This window comes from Terrapene carolina, unplaced genomic scaffold, assembly GCF_002925995.2.
Source record: "Terrapene carolina triunguis isolate 2854851 unplaced genomic scaffold, T_m_triunguis-2.0 Scaffold69, whole genome shotgun sequence".
Classification (NCBI taxonomy): Eukaryota; Metazoa; Chordata; order Testudines; family Emydidae; genus Terrapene; species Terrapene triunguis.
In genome coordinates, this window is record NW_020664420.1 from 61,227,279 (window position 1) to 61,248,863 (window position 21,585).

Here is a 21,585-nt window from a genome sequence, read left to right on the forward strand (position 1 = left end):
TCCATCAGCTTCCAGAGAGCTGCTCTTGATTTACACCAGTAAAAGTGAGATCAGACTCATGCACCATTGAATGATGCATGGAGTTAATGCCAGTTCTGCTTCCACTCAAGTCAATGAGAAAACTCTGACTTGAGTGGGAGCAGGATTGGGCCCTTAATGGTGATTTTTTGGTTTTTGTTTGTTTTTGCTGCTGTTCAACCAGAATCCTGGCAGTCATACAAAGAATCTCACAGAATGAATGGGAGATCCTGCTTTCGTATAGAAAATGAGAGGGTGAGAATATCTCCCAGTTTCCAAGGGAGCTACTTAAAATGTACATTACTAAAACCAAGGAAACATCCTAGGAATTTCAACTTTAAATCAGCTCAGCTAGTATGCTCATTGTTTACTTCATAACAAATACTAAAAAGAGACCCTGTCAGCTTGTTTAGGGCCCAAAATGTACCTTCCTTATAATAAGGTAAATCTTCTGCAACATCCCTGGTGCTTTTTATTGGAAAATAATTTAATGGGAGGAAGAGGAGGTTGAAATCAAACAAATATTGGCCCTGATGCTCCACTCTTACAGAAAAACCTACAAGAAGGAGGTAACTACTACTGAAATTCTACAAGGCTTATCTTGCAGCACTGCATGCATGCATCCCAAAAGGAAGGGATTTGAGATCTAAGGAAATGGCAAGAGGTGCATTCTGCAAATATAGGAATCTCAAAGATCCAGAGGGAAAGCAAAGCACTATGCTAAGAAGAACCATTGATCATCTCTGGAAATGGCTTATCCTTCCATAGTGCTTGGTGGATTCCCACACTACTGGAAGTTTTAGAAATATTTTGTCCTGTCATAGTAAATTTATCACAAAATTCTGCATTGTCCTGGTGCAGACAATTCCACAAAGCTTCTTGCATAATTTAGGTCCCAACAGTCACAGAGTACATGAGTAGGGTTACCATATGTCCGGTTTTTCCCGGACATGTCCGGCTTTTTGGTAATCAAACCCTCGTCCGGGGGGAATTTCCAAAAAGCCGAACATGTCCGGGAAAAATACTCCCAGCTTCCGGCATCCCTGGCTTACCTTAGAGCGGGCTCCGGCGGCTGCTGTGCTCCCTGACTCCTTGGCTCTGTAAGAGCCGAGCTGCCCGAGCGCTACCGGCTTCGGGCAGCCCTCAGACCTCCGGACCCTGCGCCGCCGGCCAGGCACTTCCGCTCCGGGGGCGCAGGATCCGGAGGCATGGGGGCTGCCCGAAGCCGGTAGCGCTCGGGCAGCTCGGCTCTTACAGAGCCGAGGAGTCAGGGAGCAGCACGCAGCAGCTACCGCCGGAGCCTGGGAGGGGAAGTGCCCGGCCGGGGGTGCAGGGTCCGGAGGTCTGGGGGCTGCCCGAAGCTGGTAGCGCTCGGGCAGCTGTTTCATGGCTGAGAGGGAGGAGGGGGAATGCGGGCGCTCAGGGGAGGGGGTGGAGTTGGGGCGGGGAAGGGGCAGAGTTGGGGCGGGGCCGGTAGGGGAAGGGGCAGAGTTGGGGCGGGGGAGGGGCCAGGGCCCCATGGAGTGTTCTTTTTTAATTTTTAAATATGGTAACCCTATACATGAGGCACTGGCTATTGTTAAGGCTGCAAAACAGCTTCAGTTGAAATTGTCCATTTTCCAAATAAAACATTCTGTGGGGGCTGAAATTTTCCATGCTCGATCAAAGCTGGAAAATGATTTTTTTCAAGTTTTAGTTAAAATCTGTTAAATCTGATTTGAAGTATATGATATAACAAATACCCTTGTATAGTGTATATTTTATTGTCTTTGCCATGCTTTATTCCCCCAAGCAGACAGCTTAGACATGGGTGAACATTAAAACTTCACATGAATGTAAAAAAATTCTCTTTTCCTGCTCATGTAACTAAAAGATGGCAGAATCAATTTTGTTTAAACTTTCCAAAATAATTAACAATTTAGTTTAAACTAGAAATATGGAGAGTTTCGGAAGTCATAAGCCATTGCAAGAGGGGGTTTATTGCCAGACTCCTGCAGCTTGTTCTAATCTATGGCATATCAGGTTTTGAGAGTGGAGGAGCATTTTCTAATAGTTCAAACAGCCTTCAAAACAGGTACATTCTTCCTTGTTGTGGTAGAAGAATTGTATGGGAAAAAAAGGTGGTAAAACATACCCTCCTGTCAGGTAGCTATTTTGGTCAAGTGAGAGTGAAAGTAAGGTTTAATCTGCAGAAACAGTGGGGACACATAACAGAGCAGTAAAACAAGTGCTAATAGAGAATGGTATTTAATTAACAGTCCTCCACATGTATGCTGTGTGGGATCAATTTCCTAACAGAGCTGTGCAAATACATGATTTTTTGTTTGTTTGCTGGCAATTCTAAAAAATCCAAATTCAAAAAAATGTGTTTCAAGTTGACCCAAAATGAAATTTTTCAAAAATTTTGGCAAATATAAGTCATTTATGACAGGTTTCAGAGTAGCAGCCGTGTTAGTCTGTATCCGCAAAAAGAACAGGAGTACTTGTGGCACCTTAAAGACTAACAAATTTATTAGAGCATAAGCTTTCGTGGGCCACAACCCACTTCTTCGGATTTTAAATATTTTCTTGATGAAATTGAAGGAAATTTCAATACCAAAAGTCATTTTTAATTGGAAAATCAAAATTTTTCATTTCAAAAACATTAAAAATGAAACTTTTTTTTCCTTATGGTTGTTTTTTTTTTTTTAACCAAAACTATTTATTGAATTTGAAATAAATTTATATAGTGTTTTTGTAAATCCAAATGTGCATTTTCTTCAAAAAAAAAAAAAACCCCAAAACCTGCAGTCAAAAAAATTTCACCTGGGTTTAGTCTTTAATTTCATCCATATTGTACAGTTTCAATAAGGATTTCAGTCTTTATGAGAGAATAACACTTTATGTTTCTGGGTTGTGACTAACTGAAAAATTGTTGTAGAATGAAGAATTACCACATCAGTAACTTTTGGAAGTGGTTTCTAAGAGGTAAAGAGGAAAGAGGTATAGTACTGATACTCAAAACTAGACCATTAAATAGTGATGTATCAGCTAAGTCTTAAATTATACTAGAAGTTTACACTATTTACTCAGCTTTTAGAAGAGATTACTCTCATTTGGATTATTCCCATTTGGGTTGCCTCAATTTCATCCTTTTTCTTAGGGCAAGTCTACGCTACAAAATTAAGTTGACCTAAGTTACGTCAATGTACAGCCACACAGTAATTAAATTGCTTTTGCATGTCCATGCTATGCTCATTGTGTCGGCAGTGTGCATCCTCACCAAAAGCGCTTGCACCGATTTAACTGTCAGTGTGGGGCATTGTGGGACAGCTTCTGAAAGGCAGCAACAGTCAATGTAAGCAACACATTGTTCACACTGACACTGAGTCGACTTAACTACATCGACCTAAGCACTACACCTCTCATGCAGTTAAATCAGTGCAGTGGGCGAGTTACATCGGTCGGAGCTACATTTTAGTGTAGACACTTAGGCTTGGTCTACACTTACCCCCCAATTCGAACTAAGGTACGCAACTTCAGCTACGTGAATAACGTAGCTGAAGTTCGAAGTACCTTAGTTCGAACTTACCTCGGTCCAGACGCGGCAGGCAGGCTCCCCCGTCGACTCCGCGGTACTCCTCTCGTCTAGCTGGAGTACCGCAGTCGACGGCGAGCACTTCCGGGTTCGACTTATCTCGTCCAGACAAGACGCGATAAGTCGAACCCAGAAGTTCGATTTCCAGCCGCCGAACTAGCGGCTGGGTATAGACGTACCCTTAGAGCGTTAGATAGACATAAGCTGCTTTATGTCAACCTAACTCTGTAGTGTAGACCAGACCTCATATGCATAACTGTCATGGTGGTGCACTAAGACTATGTGACCTAGCATGCTATATTTCGTTAATTATAATCCAGATGGGAGAATAAAGAGTTTGTGTAATTTAACAAAATATTATGCAAGAATATTACTAATATTATGAGAAAATTCAAGTTAACAATATGCATTATGAACAAAAAATAGTCTTTTATCTGTATTTTATACTCTCTCATTACATACTCTGGGAAAGATTAAACTGCATTTTCCTAATCTCTCATTTTTGGACTTCCCAGAAATCACGTATTCAGAGATACAGAAAGTTAAGATCAAACTAAATTATAGAACAAGCATACCACAAATAATATTAGAAAACATTACAACGTTTTAGGTCTTGTGACAAATTTAGTCAGCTTCTGCTCTCATTTATAGTGGTATAAATCCAGTGTAATGTCATATATTTCATAGTGTCGATATACAACAAAAAATAAGTGGATGAATATATACCACATATACAGATATAAAAAAACCCCACTAAAAACTACTTAAAAAAAATATAACAAACCTTTGATAACTTGATTTCACTGGAGTATAAATAAGATTTCTGTGCCGCATCACAACAAATCCTATACAAAATGGATTCAGCGATGAAAAATAAAACAGGGACATGCTCTGGATTCATGGGAGCATGGTCCAAAGAAATTAAAAGGATGTCCAAAGCTTCTGAAGTGAAAACAAAATGGAGAATAAATTCAATACAGAGTTCAGTCTTTAGGGCTCAATTCACAAAGGGATTTAGGCTTTGCAGCACCTAACTTTTAGGAGCCTGATCAACCAGTGGTAATGACAGCCTCGAGTTAAATACCCAGGTACCCTATACAATACATGGGGAGAGTTAGGCACATAACAATGGGATCCACAGAAGCCAGCATGCTGAGTAGGGTAAACTAGCCAATAGGAAATCCCAAGGAGAGGAGTATGGCCTAAGTCCCACACTCAAAGGGAGTTAGGCGCCTAAGTCATTTTATGGCTCTAGCCCTTAGTTTCTTCTGATTGCGTACTGTATATACTAATTTCATACCTTCCACAAAATTCAAATACTTGCCAAGTTATGAACAAATAAAACAAGCTTTATTTTCACAGTTCATTCAGTTTGTTTGCCTTCTGTGACTATTATTTTGAGGAGAAAACAAAGCTCAACTGTCTGATAATCTGTATTCAACAGCTACTGAAATTTTCTGTTAAAGTATGTATTGAAATATATGGTACAAAACTGTCTGAATTAATAATGTTAAACTAATTACCAAGAAGTATAATGTAAGCTGTTTCTTGAGATGTATCACATTTCAGAAAGTTTCTACTGTGTCAACTTTTCTGTCATTTTTTGCTAGGTGTGTTGATCTTTTTTGTGATATCAATGAAAATGACGTTACAAAACTATAGTGGAAAAGATAGAATTGCTTTTTATGGTTGAAAAGGCATTAAATTGCTTTTTCAAGTATTACGTTTTTTAAAAATTACATGATGGCTTTGTTCAATTTTGGTTAATGATTTGTGTGAATCTGATGCTCATGAAAGTGACAGATTTATAGATCTCATAGGTAAAGTTTAAGCCAGGAAGTCACTATGCAAATTTCCTCAAACATGCCTACCAATGTGCCTCAATCTTGACTTAAAATCCCCTGCTTTGTCTGCCAACTTTCAAAGTCTGTAGGAAGAAGAACCTCCCCTAACCTCCCCACAAATCCTGCAGGCAGGAGCGAAACCACAGTCCCAAATCTTCCCAGTTCAACACTTCCTCTTCCCCATCTTGATCATCCACACATTATATGATTAAAGGATCAGTCTTTGTCCAACAAATTTCCCAGCCTCCTCCACTTGTCCAAAAATAGAGGAGGAGGAGGAGGAGGAGTACTGATGGTGCCGTAGCACGTAGAGGTCTCAACTGGGTTGGGAATATATTGTGCTAGGAACTGTACAAACATTTAGTAAATCACAGTCCTTGTCCCAATGAGCTTACAATCATGTATATGTACTAGTTCCATCCTAGTTCCAGAGCTGCTGTGCGAAATTCTTTTTAGTCCTTTTCCTCTCCAAAATAATAGCATGGAAAAAGATAAATATTTTATTTATTAATTATGCAAAAGCCTTTTCTCCATGCAACCAGTAAAAACAATGTTCTTTTAGTATTTATTGAATGCTCATGCCTGCACAAAACAGAGGTCCCTGCCTCAAGGAACTCCATGAGGGCATAAGGGTCAATACTTTTGAATCCTGTTGCATGATTGTGGCCTAAACAGACAAACAATAGTATTCAGACACATAGTTTATCAATTGACCAGAATATGGATTTATCATTAAGTGGTGCAGCTACTGTATTATTATTACTTTTTAAATAATCAACAGTTTGTTGTTGGCAGGTTGATATTGGTAGACTGCTAAGAAGTAATCTGAACTAAAAGAAGGATTCTTGACCCTCCAGAAGAAAAAGGTATCCACATATTATCAACACAGTATTCCTTCATAACTGGAATAGCTCTTTGAAAGATAGGCCTTTCAGAGCAATTACAAAAACCCGTTCCACAACCTTATCAAACCATCCCCTAAAAAAAATCTTGTGTCTCCCAATACTACAGTAGAATGCACAGTACTAGAACCCCTAAAATTCTGATAATTCTTACATTCAGCTTGTATTCCAAATTATCAGTCATTTTTAACAATATGATCTTTGATCAACTGACAGCTCAGTTCTTTGTTCCCCCCCACACCCCTGTAAGTTTTATAGCTCTCAACATTTTTTTTCCAAGTCACTGATAGTATTTTGTACACTACCTTCTCAAACTTCTCATTTCTGGAGGAGATAATCTTTGGCAAAGCATATAAAGACAAATTCATCCCTGGCTTGTCTGGATTGACTTTAATTGGGTTACATCATGGTGCGTCTGGCTCACTAACTATTTATTTGATTACTGAGTGTAAGCAACTCCATAACTTTGTGAATATTATCTTCTTAAGACGGTCTAGTCATCATTATCAAACTCAAATGCACATGATTTTTAGAGGTAAAAGAGTATGAAGAGAAATAGACACTTTTCAATCAAATGCCTTAGGCTTCAGCATCTTACTCAAACCCTGTAAATTATGAGAGAAATAATGTTTAGGTCAGCCCAAAATCACTAAACAAGAAAAGAAAAATGAGGAATTGCAAGATGATGAGCATAGAACTCTCTGCACACCCATCTATTTTGATTTGTTCCCCATTAGAGTACTTGTATTCATAGTACAATATCCACAAACCCCCCAAGAATTCCCAGCTTAATAAAAGCAACACAAGATTATATAGTAGTCTTGATATTGCTTTCACAGGCACACTATTGAACTGTTTCCTTTTCCTTTGTAGATTTCCTTTTTCACATGAATACAATCATTAGCTCAAAGTACACTGAAAAATCCAACACCTACAACTAGAGACCTTCTGATCATGATCTGAGATTGCAGTAAATGTAGAGAATGTTTGCACACATTCCCCCACCACATCCCAGGATTTTTGACAGGCAATATCACTCCACCGCCAGACTTATTTAAATGAGGTCCCATTTTACTTTTGGAATGACCCCATACATTTAAAAAAGAGCATGAGTACCATATCATCTATAAAATAGGAATGGAATGACTTTGCTTTGTCCTGCACATCAGCAGTGTAGACTGTAGATCATAGATGTTGCACATACACTCATTCATCATTTCTGTTTCAAATATGCAGGATTGCATGATTCTCTCTTTAGCCACTCTACTGCACTTGCTCTCCAGCCTGGCCAGAAAAGCTAAGGTATGTGTGATGATTATGGATTTAAACCTACTTGCCAGGAAATTATTTTCATAAATCTTATTCTAGCTAAAATGCTATCTGTCAGTAAAAAAAAGTGAAAATACCTTCGTGTCCATGCAAGAGTCTGTATAGGATCCTCTCTTTACCTGACTTTACTAAGGAAGGGCTACCACAATTAAGAACATTTTAGATTGAAACAAGTTAACATTTTCATTTAAAAAGTCTTCAGAACTAATTCAATATTCTGCAATTTTATTAATGGGCATAATTAGGAAAGGTAAAAACAAGAGGTTATTTAAAGCACTTTACTTTGAGATCATTAAATGTCATTTTAAATTACACTTAATTAGTTACTGATTTCAGAGACAGGTTACAAGGTAATGTCATGTAGAGGTGCTTAAATGGTAATGATTTTGCAATTTAAGAAATCAAGCATAAAAACAGAGGTCTCTGAAACACTCTGTAAATACTACACTGATAGTTTCTGTATATATTTGTAAAGTTTCTTTCTGCAAGTGGAAAATAAAATCCATATTTGTCTTGGCTTTCTTCCAAGTTTTCATAGTTGGGAATAAACTAAATTTGCTTTCACTGCTTGGTTAGAAAAGTCTTAAAGTAATTAACAGAAATATAATTGAAGAATACTGTACCTTCCTGGATTTCACCTTTGCATTGAGCCAATATAATTGCTTCTGTCCATGCTACTGGAAGATCCACATGCTTCCCAGAACCTAATGTGCCAAGGCCTGATCTTCTCTGTTTGGAAGGAAAAGTGTGAGAGGGGAAAGAAAAAAAGCCAAAGGTTTTTTTCTTACATTTAGCTTAAAATAAAACTTTTCCCTCAAGCCAATTTATTTGGAATAAAAATGCTTATTTTAAAGGCATCATTGGTAAGAGTTTGCTGATACAAAACACAATAGCAGAAACTAATGAGGCAGCAATGCTTAATCCCTGGGGTAAACACTTAATTAAGAATAGGAATACTTAACTATAATTACAGTATTATCACCCATTTTAAGTGCCTTGAATCAAAACAATTAATTACCATCTCTGAATCACAGTAGTGACTCCAGCCAACTTAGTACAAGGACACTACTATTACTATCTCTGTAGGGCTGAAATTGATAGGGAATCAACAATATGCTATCCTGACAATATATCTCTCTGAAACTTTAGCTTTTTGCAAATTCCACTCTTTCTAGATCAAAACAATCTTTTCAACAGATGTCAAGTATCAGAGGGGTAGCCGTGTTTGCTGCTTTTACAGATCCAGACTAAGAGTCCTGTGGCACCTTATAGACTAACAGACATATTGGAGTATGAGCTTTCGTGGGTGAATACCCACTTCGTCAGAGGCATCCGACGAAGTGGGTATTCACCCACGAAAGCTCATACTCCGTCTGTTAGTCTATAAGGTGCCACAGGACTCTTTGCTGCTTTTTCAACAGATGTCCTTTTTATGGAGGGTTTCATAGCCAAAATGTTGGGACATTTTTGCTCACCTCTTTTGGTTAAACAAGAAAAACATATAGTATATTACATCTGATTTTCATAACATTTTGCATGCATTTAGCTCTTGGGATAAACAATAGAAAAACATTTTATTTGAACATTCCTTCCCTTAGAGTCCCTTCTACATTCTAGCAACTGATTGCAACTGGTAGTATTCATTGGCTTTCTGTACAAATAATTCCATTGTTTTTGCCATTAAAATTAGACTTTCTCATCTAACCCAAATAGAGCATTGGCACACCAGTGAAGGATGGAAAGGCAACAGCTTTTGGACACTGGAGGTGACCGAATTAACACAATTAGTAAGTGTGCTAAGCTGAGGCAGTTTTCCAGCTCTGCCTTTCTGTTCACTAGTGCTAAAGGAGGATGCATCTTTACCACTGTCAGGGTAAGTATTCTTCTGGAATTGAAAAAAATCCAGAATTAATCTGATCAAAATAGAAATCTGTACTCCAGCACAAAATCAGCCAAATCTCACTAACATGCCTCTATGAGGGTACCAGTTATAGAAGGGGGAGGCGGGAAAGAGGTTTGGAAAACTGTTAGCCAATGCACCTTTCCTGCCAAGTAGAAGGTCCATTAAAAAAAAGATAATATTCATACTGAAAGTCCATGATTTGCAAATAGGGCCTAAGTGTACTTCATAATGTATAAATTTTTAATTTGGATGGTAGCAGAAATTATATTAGCACCACAGCCTCCTCTTTAAGGCCTATTAAATGCCAATTATGTCGCTTTTTTAATATCTTTCAAATTTGAATGGCCACTCTGTTTCTACACTCTGTTATCTATTTTTGGCTTAGTAAGCCCACAAGGAATCATTTAGGGGTCTCAAAGTGTTGTGTTTACTATTTTCACTTTTCAAAACAGTTGCCAACATTTTAATGGACAAAATAAAATGAAACATGAAAACATGTCAGAACAGCATTCCAGCTAAACAGCTAATCACTGCATATTGCTAAAAGTTCTCTTGAAGAAACTTAAAACAGGTCCATTCAGCTATAAACTAGTGAAAAACCTGTATAATATTCTCCTGATATATTCTTTTTTACAAATGTTAAGCAATGAGAAGAGACCTAGGACCAGATGATCAACAGAGGCACTATATACAAGCCCTTATATTGGCTAACTTAATATATGTTACAATACACATTGAGAGCATAGATATTAAATATTACATTTCACTTATACTTTCTAATTGTTTCTCTCATTCCCCACAATCCTTTCTCCCAACAAAAGTTTTATCTTTGTTTTTTTTAATAAAGAAAATGGAGCATGCAAATGCCATAATAATAAAAATATAAACTGTCCCTTATTGTGTACACAAACCTTGCATCTGGCAAGCATTTTCTTAGCTAGTTCTAGTAAGTCTTCTTTATCCTGTGGATTTGTTGCATCATTGAACTTCTGAATGAATTTTTCTGTGATTTCCAAGGGGTTTCTAAAGAAATATCCAAAAAATTTTTGCAGTTATATGTTTCATTTCCTAAATAATAAGGTTCAAAGTACTATAAAAGTGTCCAAAGAAAGAATTACTTTAATGCAAATTTTAAAAAATAGAGGCATGGTATGTCATTTTTCTAATAAAAAAGTTAGTGTACAGTATCAGTCTTTGCAAACTGTTTTACCTGAAGGCTGCTCTAATTTATGCTGGATTTTAACAGGAATAGGGGGTGCTTACTGTTCAGCCAAAGATTAGCATTGTACAAGGTTGTCCCAGCCACGCACTCACTTCAGTAGTCACATTGGCCTTATAACGGGAGTTTTGCCATTGACTTCAATATGGCTAGGATTGCATTCACCCTTTTTTCCCTAAAAAGAACAGGAGTACTTGTGGCACCTTAAAGACTAACAAATTTATTTGAGCATAAGCTTTCATGGGCTACAGCCCACTTCTTTAGATGCATAGAATGGAACATATAGTAAGGAGATATATATACATACAGAACATGAAAAGGTGGAAGTAGCCATATCAACTCTAAGAGGCTAATTAATTAAGATGAGCTTTAATCAGCAGGAGAAAAAAAACTTTTACACTGGCAGCAGGGAGGTCAGTGGCATCTATACCTGCAGTTGGGAGGTGTAATTCCCAGCTCGGGTAGACATACATGGACTTACTCTACTCAAGCTAGTGCACTAAAAATAGCAATGTGGTCATGACGGCATGGATAGCAACTTGAGCTAGCCACCTGAGTACACACCTAAGATCTTGGACAGGATTGTGCTTAGGTCGCTAGCCCAAACTGTTGCCAGTGCCACCACAACCACACTCTTATTTTTGGTGAGCTAGCTTAAGCAGAGCTAGCGGCTGGGAATTACACTTCCCGGCTGCAGTGAAGACATATCCTTATATACTGGGGTGATTCCTTGTGGGTTGGTTAAACTGGTTTTATGGTCATGTTAAACCAGCAATGTAGTGCAAAGTGTTGTCTTCTCAAGACTGCAGAAGTCCAAAACAATAGCTCTGAAAGAGGTGTGAACTGTTCCTTTCATTTTGCTAGGGTTTTGACTTTGCAACCTATCAAGGACAATTTAAATTACAGCATTATAAACTATTTCACTGCTGATCAGTTTACCAAGCATCCACCAACAGACACCTTCCACAATCTCATTTTAACGTGCCTTGTGTGGTTGCGGTGCAGCCCAGCACTCTACAAAAGCCACCTCCACAAGGGGCGTAGCTCCCAGCGCTGGTGCACTGTCTACACTGGCACTTTACAGAGCTGAAACTATCTGCACTCAGGGGGGTGTTTTTTCACATCCCTGAGCAAGAAAGTTGCAGCGCTGTAAATTGCCAGTGTAAACAAGCCTTCAGACTGCCTCCTATGCCTTGTGATGTTTCAAAAACCACAGATGTCCTTTGCCTAGCTGCCACAATCCCTGGCTTCCTTCCCTGACAACTTCTACAATGCAGCTATATATCATCAATACACAATTCTGAACAACAATAAATATTTTAAATGTATGGACAGCAAAAGAAATTGCCATTTTCTCTCCTATGAAATAACACAAGGGATACTGCAACAAGTGCAGTATTCTTTTTTTTTTTTATTTAATTCAATTAGAGCCTCAATTTTTAATTTAAATGAAACTGCTGTACAATTTCCAGTGTGCCACAGAATTTAAGTTGAGCTTGTGCAGAGTACTCAGGGCCTTGGCAGTCAGCAGTAGGTATGCTTAGAAACAGCGAGTTGGCATCAGCAATTAAGCAAAATGGAGAATTAAAATGAACGTCAACAAGTTAAAGAGACGAGGTAATATCTTTTATTGGATCAATTTCTGTTGGCAAGAGAGAGAAGCTTTTATGCTTACACAGAGTTCTTCACAGTTGCAACAACACTGCATCTATCATTAAGTTAAGGCAGGCAGTAATTAACCAGTAGATGGCAAACATATCTAAGGCGGTAATTTCAATATGAATCTACAAGAAAGAAGCATATGACATGCCTTCGGATTATAGTAATTTAGGTGAGTGCCCAGACTGGACATCCCCAGGATATGGGGTGCACAGTGATGGCACAAAACCACCTTCCCCACCTCATTCCCCATTTCTTGTCCTGCACTGAGTTCAGCTTGGCCAAACCAGAAAAACTGGGCCCATGTATTTTTTTTTTTTACTTCTGGTGATTCACCAGTGTTATACAAGCTGATTTACAATTTAGAAACAAATCTGAGCCTGGGTCAGTGTATTGGCTACAAAAAAAAAAACATACAGGGTTGACCTAAAGCCCATGGAATCTTTCCATTGGATCAAGCCCATAGTTACAATCCTACCTGGGTTGCGGGATGAATAAAAACTAACATGGTTTTTCCATCTCTGATTTCTATGATTCTGTGACACAGAATACACATCAGAAATAGAAAGTACTGTGAGATTAGACATGGCATTTCAGCTTTCCTCACGTGGTGGAAAAATGTACATTACATTTTATTCAACCTCAGAGGATCCCAAGGCAAAATCATCCTCTCTGAGCTACTTTTCTATTTCTAGTATATATTTTACAAATAACTTATGCCTTATCAATTATTTTACACATAATAACTGCACTCTGTGATGCATTATTGAAAAGATAGAAGACTGCTCATTTGTAGCCTTATGTGTAGAAGTTGAACTGCTTAATTGGATGCTTCTTACAGTCTGCGACAGCTCATCTTAATGAATATTTAATGGCAAAGTAATGTAGCTATTTTTAACCAATAGCTGACTGGTGCAAAAAGGAAGTCTTTCTAAATATAGGCATTAGGGTCTAGTGACAGAGCATTACAGACAAGAAAGGAAAAAAACCAGCAGCCAGGCAGCAAAAACTATCAGCTCTAAAACGTTACTAACCACTTCTGTTCTTTAATCAGTGTAAGGACCAACTAGGAGAATATAATGCTACCAAAGCACTGCATAAATAGCCAGAGCTTAGATTGAGACACATTGGTGATTAAAAAAAAAAAAGATTTATTTCCTGTTACTCCTGTGGTTTACCAAATATCTACATATTATTTGTCCACATAATTCTTAAAGGAAAAATTATACAATTACCAAAGTTAGGATAACCAGTATTCTCTCTCCCTATCTTTCTTTCTCTGTATTTTGTTCCCTGCTTCCTTTTTTGTAGCTGGTTCTTTCATCCAATGTATCTATTGCTCTCCGCTATTCATCTTTCTCTGTGTCTGTCACTCTCTCCATTTTTTCACACTTCACTTTCTTCATTATCTTGGGCCAAATCCTGACCCCCTCACTCACTTGTGCAGTCCCACTGAAGTCAACCGAACGTTTCTAATGAGTCAAGCAGGCATTATTTGGCTCCCTGTCAATTTCCTTTCCTCTCTTTTTCTAAGGTCAAGCTAGTACCTGCAACATGAATGGAACACAGGTCCATCTATACTCAGAAAACAGACAGTGGCTAAAGATGGTTATCAGCAACAAATTCCCCACCACTCACCTCAGTTAGTGTTCAAAATGATTTAACTGCTAGCGTAGATGTGACAAATCCTTTTTGAACATAGGAATTGCTACACCAGACCATCAGTACATCTGCTCCAATATCCTGTCTTCAACAGCAACCTGCACAAGGTGCCTCAGAAGAAAGTACAAGAATCCCACAGCTGACAATTAGGATATAACCTGTTCATAAGGGATATTTTTTCTAACCCCATCCAATTAGTGATTGTCTTATGCCCTGAATCATGAGGGTTTACATGCCTTATATATATTTTTTTTTTATTATAAATAATGCAACTGTGGATGTTCACATAAATGTCTAAAAATTATCTGACAAAAATGTTGCAAATTAATTTACCAGTTTTTTGACAAGCTCTAATATGTACTTCAAATTATTCCTTCCAACATCCATTATTTTACATTTGCCAACAATGAGCTTCATCTGCCATTGTGCTTTCCATTCACCTAACTTTGCTAGGTCTTCTGGAGCGCCTGATGGTTCTTCTCCTGTCTTGGCTATCCTACAGTATTTTGTATTATCGGCCAAATTTTCACTGTTCATCCATCTTTTGCCAGTGATTAATGAATATATTAAACATTACCAATCCTAGTGTAATCCAACATGACCTTGACTACTACTCTTTATTTTTTGTCTCTTAATCAGTTTCTGATCCATGACGATACTTTACCTCTCACTCCATAAATATTTGATTTCCATAACAGCCTATTGTGAGAGACTTTTGTCAAAAGTTTTTTGAGAGTCCAAATAAATTATATGTGGTGATTCTTGCTTATGCACTATTTTTGTGACCTACTCCAAGAATTCTACTAGATTAGAGAGGTACAACTATCCTTTACGGTAACAGGGCTGATTTGTTTCTATAATTCATATAGATGTTTCACCATTTTCACTACTCATTGTTTCAACCAAATTACCTAGTACTGAAGGTATGGCTCACTGGTCAAGAATTCCCAGATCCCACCCTGAGCTCTTTTTAAAATGATAGTTACAATATTTGCTACTCTCTAGTCTTCTGATAACTTTCTGCTAATTTTAAGGAAAGATTACTTAGTTATCTAGAAATTCAGCCAATTCATTCATAAGTTTCTTCAGAACTCCTGGATGAACACCATCCATTATGGAATAATAACTGAGACAAGTTCCAAAAGACTTCAGTCATGCTTTCTGAAATTATATTTAAAACTTTTGTCTGTTGCATGCTGCAGCTATAGCATTTTCAACATCAGTTGTGGGGTGCCAGAGTGGCCATTTACTGATTAGGATACATTTCCTAAGAGATGGATTCTAGTATCATGTCTCTACACAAAATACTTTGCACACAGATCCAGCTGAAGAGTGAAATAAATATCACCACAGGCATAGCATTTTTCTGCAGTCATGTTGTATTATTTTATTTCTGAGTTAACTGCCAGAACCAGTTGTCCTACTAGCAGTAAGTGAACTACAGGCAGTAACCTGCTGTCTGGTCAATGCGTTCCCAAGCTGATAAACTACTGATTTGTTTATTCCTGATAGAGTATCGCCATGGAGATCCTTACTGTTGTTACAAACTGCTTCTTGGAAAAAGTAAAAACATATAACACAAATATCAATTTATTGTAGAGCATCACTATCATTCACCCACTGCATTACACAAATTGTACACATGTCCACAAAAAGCACAAGTTGCAGATCAATGGACCTGACAGATGTAAAAGATTTTCAAGTCGTTTTTTTTTTTTTTTTTTTTTTAGGGAAGACGTGGAGATATCTAATAGCTCAACTTTCTATTATATTGTAGATCTCTGATTTAGGACTATACCCTCTTTAAGTGGTTTCCTTTTTCATTGTAAACTGAATTTACATATCTCATCTGAGATCCTAAATTTCTGAAAATTTCACTAGAACAAAGAGAAACTGTAAGAGAGTCCAAATCAAAATGGAGAAGAGTAATTTGGTTCTGTGTGATCAGCTTAGGTACTTTTTCAAGTTTAAGGTTGTTGTGTTATGGCCTTATCCAGAAGAAAAAAACCCAAAACTGTCTCAGTAAGCCAAAGCCTATCATGAATACTGGATCCAGTTTTGGTGTCCACAATTCAAGGTGTTAATAAATTGGGGAGGGTTCAGAGAAGAGCCATGAGATTGATTAAAGAATTAAAACACATCCCTTATAGCGATAAACTAAATAGATTGAGTTCCTTGAGTCTAACAAAGAAAAGGTTAAGAGGTGACAATCACAGTATAGAAGTACCTGCTGGGGAACAAATATTTGCTAATGGGATCTTCAGACTAGCAGATGTACGTATAATAGAATCCAATGGCTGGAAGTTGAAGTTAGACAAATTCAAATTGGAAATAAGGCATATGTTTTTAACAATGAGGATAATCAATTACGGGAACAGTTTACCAAGCGTCATGATGGTTTCTCTATCAATAGCAATTTTCAAATCGAAACTGGATGTTTTTTAAAAGATATGTTTGAGTTCAAACTAAATTGTTTTGGGGAAGTTCTATGCCCTATGTTATACAGGAGATCAGACTAGATAATCACAATGATTCTGGCCTTGGAATTTATGAATGTTTGATTTCAGGACCTTCTGAGTTTTGTAAGATCTTGGATATTTTTCAAGGGAGCTATGCTAATTGATATCAGCTAAAGATCTGGCCTTAAGTGGTCTCAAATCATTTGGAATTTATCAAACTGCATCCGTGTGACCAATTTTCCATAGCGCTAAAGTGAGTCACAATGGTTGGGGATCTTGGCCTTAGACTTTAGTCTACTGAACATGCTTCATGTAGATGCAAGCTATTTGCATTACAAACACATATGCTAATCAGACACGGTGTCTTCAAATGAATAATAAAACATCATAGGCGTAGTTTGGGGAGTGCAGGGGGCATTGTCCTGCCAGAGGCGAGGCATGGGAGGGTGTCACATGCCACTCCCCTCCTCACCCCCCATTTCTGCAAGCACCAAGCTGCCCTGCAGGGCTTGCTTTGCTCAGCCTGCCCAGGAGGGGGTCTCTGCCTCCTCCCCCTTGCCCTTCCCTGCACATTTCGGCTCGCCATGAGCCAGACAGAGTAACTTTTTCCCTGCACTGCGGGTCGCTGCCTCGGCTGCTGGACGCCGCCTCCTTGATCCTAGTGACCACCCCTTTCCTGTACAATGGTTAGTGCCCATGGAAGAGGGGCAGGGCAAGGGAGGACAGAGGGAAGAGTGGTGGGGGGAAGAGAGAGTGGGATGGGGCAGAGGACTGTGGGGAGAGAGGATGGGGAAGAGAAGGGGATACAGGAATGGGTGGGGGGAAGCAGGAGCCTGGAATGTGATGTCCCCTCGGCAGTAGCAGCAGCCCCAGCAGAGAGGCAGCAACAACAGCACCAGAGTAGTGACATCACTGCAGCAGCCAGTGCCAGAGTGGCTGCCAGCAGCAGCTGGGGCTCCCCCGTTAAGCCGGCCCATCCCCCTCCCCAGCACCAGCAGCCCAAGTACCACTCCAGGCGGGAAGAGAGAACCAGTGAGCCAAGGGAACTGGCTTTCGTGTGCACGTGTGTGCATGCATGTGCGTGGCGTGCTTTGCCCTCCCCAATATAGCAGTCAAACTACACCTAGGTAAAACATGTTGATGGAATTAGATACCAGTTAGATGTCTAACTGATGTGAAAAAGGCAGGACCCATATTATCTGTAATAGGCTGGTTCTAGGTTTTGCAATCAACCATTCAAATTCCCCAAGCATTTGGATTAGAAGGAAGGGATGACTGGGAGCAAGCTTTCCATGAAATGCCTCTAAGGTGTACCTGACAGATGTCATTATTTTGTTGCTCTTACTGGGAGTGAACAATTTTTTCTCAAGTCTTATGCACATCCAGAGTTGAATGGTTATACAGATAATAAGGTGTTAGTCAACTCAAGAACTCTATACAAGAAGTTAATGATCCACAGAAACTGAAACTTAAAGAAACTTTGACCACATACTGTTCTACCGTAAATAATAAAGTGATCTTACGGTTTATATTTAAATTGCACTTACATAGGCTTGTCACTGTGGATTTCATATGAATGACTTGGCAAATATTTTTTCAAAAGTTCCTTTTGAAGTTCTTTATGTTGTCTATTGGATAATATTCCAAATCTGTGTACCACTGGCACTTTGATAACTGGCATCTTCTCATGCTATAATCAATCTAAAATCACACAAAACAAATACAGAATATGTTACAATCCACTGAATTGGGATTTTTGATTGTATTCCCACTACTGAAAGAAACAGCTATTCACAATCTATATGTGAAGACACATATCTTCTGCCATATTGCTGTTCCTTCTCATAGGAACATCAGCATGCTCACAGAAGTCGACAGTTACACTTTCTAAGGGCTGGTCTACACCCAGCCGCTAGTTTGGCGGCTGGGGATCGAAGTTCTGGGTTCGACTTATCGCGTCTGGTCTGGACGCGATAAGTCGAACCAGGAAGTGCTCGCCGTCGACTGCGGTACTCCAGCTCGGCGAGAGGAGTACCGCGGAGTCGACGGGGAGCCTGCCTGCCGCGTGTGGACTGCGTCTGAACCGCGGTAAGTTCGAACTAAGGTATGTCGACTTCAGCTACGTTATTTACGTAGCTGAAGTTGCGTACCTTACTTCGACTTGGGGGGTTAGTGTAGACCAGGCCTAAGAGATACCATAACAAGGTAGTCATGTATGACTTTGGGCAAGTTGTTTCAACTCTCTGTCCCATAGCTTCCTCATCTGTAAAATGAGATTAACAGCATTTGCCTACTTCACAGATGGACAGTGGGGCGTCCAAAGAAGGGAACTGTTAGCTATACTAATTAATTATTTGAGCCTCTGGGATGGAAAGTGCTATACACAGTAAGTGCAAAGTATGATGCTATAAATGGGAGGAGGGATGAAAATAGGACCCTGGAGGTAACTAGATAGTAGCATCTATTTACTTACTGCACATTTGTATGACCAAAGGAACTTTACTGTGATTAATATGACTTTAAAGACTGAATTTGCAAATGAGCCTTGTTCTGGTCTCTAAACTTGTACCCAAAATTTTGTACACACAATCATTTGAAGCCCAAGAGACAAAATGTGTGCATGCAAATCTGGCAAATATCATTTGCATACACAAATTTTATACTTTGTGGCTGCAAATTATTATACATAGACAAACAAAGATGCAAGCTTAGAAGCTGTTTTTGAAATTGTGGCCATAGAGATCTATTCATATGCACAGAACACAAATACCTATTGCATTACAGTTGTAATAATGTGAGGGTTCACTTATCATAGAAACTGATACAGATAATATAAAAGTGTCACTTTGTTAATCCTACTAAACAATTAAATCCATGGATCTATACTGAATCAATGGAAGACAGAAAATTCAAGTATGAAACTCTGACATAAAAATGTTTTCAGCCCTATCTCTTTTGTATCTGAAGTTCTCAGATTATTTGGGGCCTGATTGAGCAAAAATGTGTCTGACTTCAATAAAATGCAAGATTTTGGAAGTACACTTTTTACGAAATCATGCCCAGGGTATAAAATAGCACCCACTAGCCAGCAAGATACAGGTAGTCACCATGATAGAGAACCACATGTAACCTATCCATAGATTTAACACTGATTTTTTTTGTATGGCTTTATTAGTTTAAGTCAGACAATTAACAATATCCTAATACAGTTTTTTGTCTCAATGTACTTTGTTTTGTTCATTTTAAAGAGATGTATATAACATAGAGCCACAAATAACTTAGGCCAAATTCAAGCAAGACGCCTTAACGCAATCAGGAAGAGCAGGCAGTTAATGAGTTACAAATTGTGCTCAGAAGCAGACGGGATACATTCTGTAGCGGGAACAAGTTACCATGGCTGGGAGTAGATTACAGCTCAGAGTTGGGAGTGAGTCTGTGGAGAAGGACAAGCCAGAAAATGACTCACAAGTGGTGAGTCGAGGTGGGAATTAAGACAGCAGCTAAAAACAGAAACCTGAAAATCTTGTGAGGATTGAGCACAGTGAAATTTTGGAGGAAAACAAGGAGAAATACAGCCCTCTTCTGGCCCATCTCTGATATGGTTGAAGTTATATACTGATAGAGAATGGGCTCCCTATTTATATTTGGCAGAAACATAGCTGTAGAAATCCTTATTCACAGCCAGAGCTGTAAACACAGATCTTTCTCTCTTTGGAGAGGAAGCAGTATAGTGTAAGTTCCACTGCTTAAGTTGCTGCTGAAACTTTCCTGTAAGTACAGGGTTATTTAAATAGATAGTATTTGGTTTTTAGTTTGGTTGGCCAGTTACTGAATTTCTGTTTAAGGTGTACTCACCTCCAACTACCAGCTCCTCCTGATTATAAGTACCAGGAAAGAAAGAAAGAAAGAAAGAAAGAAAGAAAGAAAGAAAGAAAGAAATGATTTTTAACTCAAGACTGCTGAGGTGCTAGCTAAATGTTGGTTTGGTTGTGTTTTGGGGAGGGGGAGGGAGTTAACATAAGAACATAAGAACGGCAGTACCGGGTCAGACCAAAGGTCCATCTAGCCCAGTATCCTGTCTACCGACAGTGGCCAATGTCAGGTGCCCCAGAGGGAGTGGACCAACAGGCAATGATCAAGTGATCTCTCTCCTGCCATCCATCTCCATCCTCTGACAAACAGAGGCTAGGGACACCATTCCTTACCCATCCTGGCTAATATCCATTAATGGACTTAACCACCATGAATTTATCCAGTTCTCTTTTAAACGCTGTTATAGTCCTAGCCTTCACAACCTCCTCAGGTAAGGAGTTCCACAAGTTGACTGTGAGCTGCGTGAAGAAGAACTTCCTTGTATTCGTTTTAAACCTGCTGCCTATTAATTTCATTTGGTGACCCCTAGTTCTTGTATTATGGGAATAAGTAAATAACTTTTCCTTATCCACTTTCTCCACATCACTCATGATTTTATATACCTCTATCATATCCCCCCTTAGTCTCCTCTTTTCCAAGCTGAAGAGTCCTAGCCTCTTTAATCTCTCCTCATATCGGACCCGTTCCAAACCCCTAATCATTTTAGTTGCCCTTTTCTGAACCTTTTCTAGTGCCAGTATAGCTTTTTTTAGATGAGGAGACCACATCTGTACGCAGTATTCGAGATGTGGGCGTACCATCGATTTATATAAGGGCAATAATATATTCTCAGTCTTATTCTCTATCCCCTTTTTAATGATCCCTAACATCCTGTTTGCTTTTTTGACCGCCTCTGCACACTGCGTGGACATCTTCAGAGAACTATCCACGATGACTCCAAGATCTTTTTCCTGACTTGTTGTAGCTAAATTAACCCCCATCATATTGTATGTATAGTTAGGGTTATTTTTTCCAATGTGCATTACTTTACATTTATCCACATTAAATTTCATTTGCCATTTTGTTGCCCAATCACTTAGTTTTGTGAGATCTTTTTGAAGTTCATCACAGTCTGCTTTAGTCTTAACTATCTTGAGCAGT

The 21,585-nt window shown here is 38.8% G+C and overlaps 1 protein-coding gene across 1 annotated transcript in view; it reads right to left on the reverse strand.

Moving 5' to 3' along the window:
* Window positions 1–18,253, reverse strand: part of TMEM232 (transmembrane protein 232) — a 119,342-nt gene extending 101,089 nt beyond the window's left edge. The window contains exons 1-4 of the mRNA XM_026649212.1: window positions 18,120–18,253; window positions 10,485–10,596; window positions 8,294–8,399; window positions 4,380–4,537 (exon numbers count right to left, since the gene is read on the reverse strand). Coding sequence (XP_026504997.1) covers window positions 4,380–4,537; window positions 8,294–8,399; window positions 10,485–10,596; window positions 18,120–18,253 — 510 coding nt within the window. The remainder of the gene's footprint in view (window positions 1–4,379; window positions 4,538–8,293; window positions 8,400–10,484; window positions 10,597–18,119) is intronic.
* Window positions 18,254–21,585: the final 3,332 nt, after the last annotated feature.